The following is an 8,402-nucleotide window of genomic DNA, read 5'->3' as shown; positions in this document are numbered from 1 at the left end:
AGATGTAGAGATGGCAATTGGGGGGGTTAGGGGGTTCGGGAGGGGTTCGTATATTCAAGGCCCTACCTGCTTCCCTAAAGCGTCCTACCCATACCCGCCCCAAAACCTATGGTAGGTTGGACTTTGCATATGAAAATGTAAAACTCTTCCCGCATGCAAGGGTAGAGTGAGTTGGGTTTAAAACCTGAATCTAATTATCTATTATTTCTTATTATATATGAGCAATAAATAAGTAAAATAACACAAACAAGCAATAAAATTTTCAATTATTTGATTAAAACATGTAAAACACATAAACTATCAATTGTCTTTTACATAAAATTCAAAATATTGTTACATTATACACCTAATGTATAAAGGTTATATGCTTTCCATGGTATGTGGGTAGAAGGTTGGTTTTAGCCTAATGTGGTATCCTAAGAATCCCAAAATTGGTCCCCAGCCCCAAAAACCAATCATTCAAGCAAAAAAATAACACCCCAACATGGTGGGTATCCACTGAGTATGGTAGAAATTGCCATCTCTAACCAAAGACCCAAAACGCATGACCACCCCTCTAACTTATGTTTTGTTGGATTAACCATTTAACATATAAAGAAAACCATGTCAACAGATAAATTCCTAAAAACCTCTCCTCTAATATTGTCCTAATTCTCCTATCAACAAAATGCATTCCAACACCCCCTTGAAAGGAGCCAAATATATGTCAATGCCTCTCAGTATTAATATTAACTCTTTTAGCAAGAAATGGAATGAGTGAAATATAGTCCTTGAAGAACTCAGCAACAGAACATGCCTCTACTACCTTTTTAAGTCTTGTAATGGAGAGTTCTAAATCCAAATATCAATCTTGAAATCATAGTTGTCAAGGCGATTAGGCGGTTTTTCATGGTCACCTCACTCAAATGCCACATGTTACTATGCGCCCGCCCAGAGACTTAAGCAGGTGCCTGGGCACCTACAATGCATGGTGGGTGGCTACATACATCTAAAAAAATTATTCTTTTGTTTAAAATTTATTATTTTGATATTATTATTGGTTGTTGTAGTCTTTTAAAATAAATCAGTTACATTGTATCATTTTAGTATTAAGACAAGTATACAACTAAACTATTCTCCATTTTCTTTTCTTTATGTCATAAGGGTTTTGGTTCAATTGGAGAGGGAGGAGAACCAAACACTGCAAGCTCGAGCCCCAGCCCAGCTCCATCACACCTTAGATCGAGCAGGTAAGTTGATAAGTTATTCTATTCTTATTCTTCTTCTTTTTCTTTCTCTTTTCTGATTTCAATTTAAAATAAAAAAAAACAAGGGCTCTACCAATCCTCCCTTTCTCTTGGGTTGTGTTAGGGGATAGGTGCTGAGGGATCAATCTTCCTTTCTCTTGGGTTGGTTGGCGATGGTTGTTCCTTTACGGCCTGTGCTGCAAGGTTCAAAGTATCGATACGATACGCCCCGTATCGAGCTGTATCTTTTGAGGTATTTCAGGACCCCACTCTTTTTTTAATAAAAAATATGTTAATATATCTTCCCCAAAACCAAATTAAAAAAAAAAAAAAAAGCCAATTGCCCTTGTATCTAAGTGTATTGATACGCCTCTGCCGATGCACAGAGGCGTATAGATACTTTCAACCATGCTGTGTTGTTAGGGCCTGGTGCAGGATTGTTTGTTTTTATTCTGTCCCGGTTTTTTAAGGGCCGTGTGTGGTTTTGGAAATTTGTAGGTTGGCAAGTGGTGAGGTTCTGCTTATAGTGATATCTTGTAACCCATATCTACCTTCTTATTTTTCATTAAAATTTTATAGTCACTATAAAATTTGTATGTAGAGATTTTTTATGAAGGCAAAATTTTATCTCTCAAAAATATCTTGGGCAAATTTTCGACGAATGGGAAAAAACTTTGCAAAAGAAACTGCCAATTAAAAAAAAAAGAGTTTTAGGTGGAGCTTACTGATAAGAGATGGATTTTGGTAGAATTAAGGTGACAAATATCTATTGGGAGAGTTCAAGCATGAAAATAAACAGGGATAGTAGAATTAAGGTGATAACTATCGAAATGGGAAGTTTTGTGGAAACTAGAGAAAAAACATACTTGGAGTAGTTTCAGTCCTTTATATATGTTGAGTGAACTCCTTGATGGAGAATTTGAGGGATGTTGATGGTTGTAATGATTTCTTGTAGAATTAGATAGAAGATAAAGACTTCTATAGGCATAAAACTTCATTCCAATATCATTCGCATTTTCATAGCCATGTTTTTACACAGTACATGTATATACTCTTTAGGGTCTACCAATCTCCTTCCTAAATTAAAAAAACTTGAATTTATGGTTCTGCCATCACCCTCCAACAACCCAAAAAATAAAAAGAAATAACTTTAAGTTGTGACTGAAAGTTTAAAAACAAAAAGACAAACTAGGCCAGACCCACAGACGGACAGCATGCAGTATTAACCAAAATACTTGTTCCGTGTATTGAAAAAAAAAAACAAAATATGCATCGGTACTTAGGCAATACTTTGAAATCAATTTTGAAACTTGAACAAGAAAAAGTAAGGTCAACCAGCTAAAACGATATAATGAGAACATCTTAGGCATGTTAGGTATTGCAGTAAAAAATTGCCACCATATGAAACTAAGGATTTGAAACCCTTGACAATCTACAATGACCATAACAAAATACCACTTCATCTCCTCACCCTAAACTTATTTTAAGGTGAGTCCCAAAATATGCATTGAAACTTGAGCAATGCTTTGAAATCAATGAGTGAAATAAAGTGATATGAGGAAAATATTGGACATGTAAGGTGCCACTGTAAAAGTAAGGTCAGCTTGCTTAAAGGACATATTGAGGAAAAAGTTGGGTATCAAGGTAAACAAATGCTATCTTTTACTATGGCAATGGTACTGTAAGCTATTGATATACAAATTCTCTCTCTTTCTCTCATTACCGGTTTGAGTTTGCAATTTTCCCGCTGCATAATTTATCTCAAGCCAAGAATGATGTCTCTTTTTCTTGTTCTGACCTTCTTTTTGGGCTACTTGCTCTTCTACATTGGTGTATATATACCTACATCGTATGGGGAGCTTTCAGAGCATCTATGGTTAATGTCTTTGCAGAATATTGGATGATGGTTTTGCTTTTGTATTTGGATGTTGCTTTTGTCCCTTAATCTACTTAAAGACAGCACATAATACATTTTCCAGGTGGTAATTGAAGGTGGTCAAGAAGCATCACATGTCACAACTACTGATCGTCGTGCTGGGAAATTTGAGGCCAAATTCTTTCACAAGGTGAGCTCTCTTTTCTTTATGTCTATTTTTTGTAGAAAATTTTTGATCCGTGATGTTTGGGGACTTACGTTTGTCTCTGGATAGATCCTTCAAGAAGAAATTGGGGGCGTGAAAGGGCATTTTGGACCAATAAATGCTTTGGCATTCAATCCTGATGGAAGAAGGTCTTTCTCATCTCTTAATCTTCACATTATATTTTCCAATTTGCTCCTTACCGAAAATGAGTTCGGTTCTTAACCTGTGAACAAGTCTCCTAATTATCTGATCATGAGGCTGGGGATCTGTTGAATTCTGAGACCCTACTAGGGAAATCCTGCCCCTTAAGGTTGGCCATGGTAAAAGGGATTTCCCATGCTTTCTTTAGAGCTTTTTTTTTTTTACATGCACCAAATCATTCCTTCATTGGTGTTGTCATTGATCATCTAGTATCGAAATCCCATTTTTTTTACTAGGGAAGTTGGAGTGATTTCAAATAAATTTCTTGCATGGTGACAGTGACCCAAAGAATGATAATTTAATTAATTAAAAGCATGCTTAGAAGAGGGAGAAATTAAAACCAATATTGTTAACTTAATACAATGAAATGACGGGGTATCCTAATTTAGGAGGATTGTAAATGGTTTGGAGGTTTTGAAAGAGATTTAGACATTTGTTGATAAGTAACAGTCAAAAAATACATTAGTTGATAAGCTATTGTGATCTTGTAGCAAATGAGTTTGACTCTAAGGAAGTTCTATTTATTGCTTCCATGAAAGATGTTTTTGAATTCTTAATTTCCTTTAACTAATGTTTTTCTTTATGTTAAACATCATGGGGCTTTTATTAACAACATTTTAGACATCTAGAGGGAAGTCAATGGTCTCCAAAGTTCTGTTTGTTATCACCCTCTTGCAAACCAAATGGAGCCAAATGGTTAGAGGTTGGAAGTTGGAACAGATTCAGATGGTTACTTTCTTTGGAATGTAAGGGTTGACAGCTGTACAAAGTTTTCTTGGTAAAATGGAAGTTGGTTAACTGTCCCCTGTTCTTGGGAGGATTGGATTTGGGAAAGATGGTTCTAGTGAATAAATCACCTTTTAATAAATGGCTTTGGAGATGTCATGGGAAGAATATGCTCTTTCTGAGAGAACGGCGATTGCCAAATATGGAGATTCAAAATGGTTTAGTTTCTACATCAATATCGGATTCACATGGGCTAGACTGGCTTGGGCCAGGCTTTAGGCCTATATAATATATATATATGTATGTATTAATAAGTCATCTATATTATTTGTAATAATATATTACATAGACAAATAGATAGAGTGCGGGTTAGACTAGAAATGATCACTCATAGGTTAAGGTCAAGTCAAGATTTTAGGAAGACAAGGGATTCTCCGTTTTTGGCTATTTTGTAACTGTAATCTAAAAAGAGTTGGGTTTGAAACCACATTTAAGAGGAGGTAACACCTTGTGCCTCCTCTTAGGGTGCTTCATGCTTGTACTATTTCTATCTCTATTTAATAAAATACCATTCATTCATAAGAAAAAAAAAAAAAAAGATTCTGGGAAGACAATTGGAATGATACCATAATTCTTAACTCCCTTTGTGCTTAGATTAGATCAAGTTTCTTCATGTTGGAATGTTACTTGTGATTTTTTAAGGGTAAATTACTAAAGCCTCCCTTAAGTTTCTTACTTTCTGAAACCTCCCGTGAAGTTTGATTATTGCAATTACCTCCCTTCAACTTTCTAACACAGTTGCAAGTAGACTCTCTCTATTAGAATCCTCTAACAAGAGGCATGAAAATGTCCAAAATATCCATGCAGTTATTTTTTACCAAAATCAATATTTTTCAAAATTTTTTTTCATATCAATCGCTACCCCAAACCCTTGCAATATCTTTTCTGAAATTAATTTATTTTCCAAATTTGCCCTTCATATCAATTTCTCAAAGATAAACAAGCCTCAGTAGTAACTCCATGGGTATTTGGAAAATTTTATGTCTCTTGTTAGAAGATTCTAACTCTACTTGCAACTATGTTAGAGCTCCATGGTGGTTTGGATATCTTAGGCCCCTGTTTTATAGGGAAATCACTAAATTTATTATTTTGTGAAAACTTGAAGATATGCTTATTGAAGTAGAGATCAATGAGAGCCAAAGTCAAAATTGTAATGTTGCTTTTATGGTTTTTAATTGGTATTGTGTTTATTTTTCCAGAGATTTATGTGAATCAACTTGGTCTTGGTGAACGTCTGTAGGCTTGATGTCAGGGGCGGTATATTGTTCAAGTCAGATTGTACATTGACAAAGTAGTGCTTTGTGTTATTGAGCTATATAGGAAATATTATTAGGGTTTCTACACCATCTGGTATTAGGAGTTTCGAGTTGGTCCATTTGAGGGGCTGAACAGGAGTCTGGATTTTGGACTCATGATACTATATCTAAATTAAAACAAATATAATGAATGCACTTGCCATTCTATTGCAACAGGTTTCCACCTTCCATTTGAAATGATCATGAAATTAACTTTTTAGGTCTTCCATGTGATTACTGTATGATGAGTTTTACTTTGTATTATGCTCAAGTGCATTCAAAATGTGCTTCTGAATACATGTATTTTGGTACATGGTAGTATATAGTGTTTCGGGTCTTAAGCCCTGTTTGATGATTACGTACTTGTTAAAAGAAGTACTTGTTACACAAGTATTCTTAGAAGTACTTATTTTAACAATCATTTAAGCATGTTTGGTAACCCACTTTTCAAATCACTTATTATGTTTTTAAGCACTTATTGGGGTGGGGAAGTTTGGTAAGCTACTTTTCCTATAAGTGCTTATATTGACACAAATGACAAATTTACCCTCCACTGTAGATTATTCAGATTCCTCCCTCTCCCTCTCATTTTCTTCACTAGAACTGTTGAAACCTCTGGAATTGTAGATTGGACAACAAAAAGACACCTCCGATTAATAACCTTCACAAAATTCCCGAATTCCCATTTCCGCCTCCCGAGTCTCTCTTGACTCACTCTCCTTTCGTTGTGTTCTAGCTTTATCCCCGGCTAGTCCGTTTGATAACTTAGCATTTGGTCTACCTCCAACTTCATGCCTAGGAGGAGTCCATTGCTTCCAACTGATATCTTACAAGGTCCAACTCCCAGTGCTCAAACCCAGAACCATGGATTTTGTTGTCATTCAACCAAAATCATTTTTGTATTTTAGAGGAAAATAGAGGATTTTGTTGTCTCCGATTGATGTCTTACAAGTCTTGGTGCTCAAACCCAGGACCATGGAAGCTTCAATAGAGAATCTCTTAAAAAAATTGTAGACGAAAAGAAAACCAAAATTTTTTGTTGTTTTAGTGAGCAATCAAAGAATTTAGATAAGGGTTATGTAGAGGAGCATGAATTCGATCTGTCCATTTCCCAATTTTTTGATGTTGGTATTGGAGCCCCATCTCCTATTGCACAAAGAGAACCATAGCTTGCTAACGCTTTGAAGTGCAGGCAAAAAAGGTAAATGATGTTGATGCAGATGGAGTTTCTTCGATGACTAGGGGATTTTGATCACCAAAACTTGCCATTTCTACCGATTTTCTTGATTCTCTAGGGTGGGTGGGTGGGTCAGAGATTGCTCACAAAAATTTGCCTTCGAAACAGCAATCTGAGTCGAGAAATTTAATGGATTCACCCTTCAAAGAGAAACCCATCCATAAAAAGGGCATCTTGTAACCCAAAGGCCAAAAGTGTTACTGTAGATCTCTCAATAGAGAGATCTGACTCATTCTGAATCTTCTTTGTCCATGGCATGGTCTTCATCTTCACACCCACCAGTGGAATCAATGCACCACCTCTTCTCAACATGTCGGCTTCGTCAACCATACCAACAACGACAACCGCAACCATACCACTAGTGTTTGAGAACACCAACGGCTTTATCTTCACACCCACCATCGTCAACCACACTCTTAACATGTCGGCTTTGTCAACCATACCACTGGTGTGCCGCTACCTGGGTTTGATGTTATAACCCTTGCGCGGAGGTATTTTAGGCATTACAAAAAAGTATTAGGGACTGGCTCGTCCCATTTTTTTGGAAAAGTACTTCTTCAAGAAGTATTTAAAAAAAAAGCAACTTGAAGTCACTTTTTTAAAGAAATACTTCTTTAAAAAAAAAATACTTCTTCCCCACTTTTTTACCAAACAGATAAAACCACTTAATGTGTGATCCCAACTCTTAAAAGAAGTACTTCTTAAAAGTACATCTTGTAAGTGTTCTCAAACACTACCTTAATGCAATATTCTAGTCCTTTTTTGCCCCCTTTTTGATGCTTGTGTAGTCATGGATTCATGTATTATTATAATTCTTTGCTTTGTACAAAACATAATTTGTTTACACTTGAAAGTAGTGTGTATGTGTGCGTTTGTGCACGTTCGTTGTGTGCTTCAATGTCTAGATTTACATTTTTGTCATTTCCTGATTTATTTTCTACTGTGCAGTTTCTCAAGTGGAGGTGAAGATGGTTATGTCAGATTACATCACTTTGATCCAGATTACTTCAATATCAAGATGTAACTCCCAAGCATGCTGACAAGGATAATTTTTGTCTGTTTTATTACTTTGTTAAATGCTTTAATTCATTAGATATAATTTTGTGCCATTTCAGTCAGAACATGTCAAGTCTTGTTTGATGAGAACCTTCTGAATGGTAGAAACTGGGAACCACAAGAATTTTGTGCTGATGTAAAACTTGAAATTTTAATTGCTATTGCCAGGCTTGTCCTAAGGTTAAACCATTAATGTAGTTTTTTTTCCCTAATATCTTGATGATACAGATCGAAGTCCATTTTTTGTATGGAAAATTCTTTCTGTGCCATGCTGGCTAGAGCATCTTCTTCTTATTTCCTTCTCCAGAGTCCAGAGTCCATACATGCGTAACTTTAATTTCTTTAAAATATCTTCCAATGTTCTCTTATATTCTTGATTATTTGATCCAGCCATCTGTCCGTTCTTAACTTTGAATCACCCTTATGCCTTTTTCTGATTCTCTTTGCAAATACAAGTTTTTAACTTGACTTTGCTAATTTGATTTCTTTAAGCGCTGTCTATTCTCACTTTGATAGAGAC

General features: G+C 35.7%; 1 protein-coding gene across 1 annotated transcript; it reads left to right on the top strand.

The window, feature by feature from the left end:
• Positions 1 to 349: 349 nt before the first annotated feature.
• On the top strand, positions 350 to 8,094 carry LOC148853527 (eukaryotic translation initiation factor 3 subunit I-like). Its single transcript, XM_088983367.1, has 6 exons — positions 350 to 376; positions 1,221 to 1,229; positions 1,351 to 1,479; positions 3,206 to 3,292; positions 3,377 to 3,456; positions 7,775 to 8,094. Exons 1-6 carry the CDS (start codon positions 350 to 352, stop codon positions 7,848 to 7,850), a joined length of 408 nt encoding a protein of 135 aa, XP_088839493.1. The 3' UTR covers positions 7,851 to 8,094.
• The last annotated feature ends 308 nt before the right edge of the window (positions 8,095 to 8,402 follow it).

This window comes from Nelumbo lutea, chromosome 4, assembly GCF_056320005.1.
Source record: "Nelumbo lutea isolate HS-2025 chromosome 4, American lotus-T2T, whole genome shotgun sequence".
Taxonomy (NCBI): domain Eukaryota; kingdom Viridiplantae; phylum Streptophyta; class Magnoliopsida; order Proteales; family Nelumbonaceae; genus Nelumbo; species Nelumbo lutea.
The sequence above is the reverse complement of the archived record's forward strand: the minus strand, read 5'-3'. Positions and strand labels throughout refer to the sequence as shown.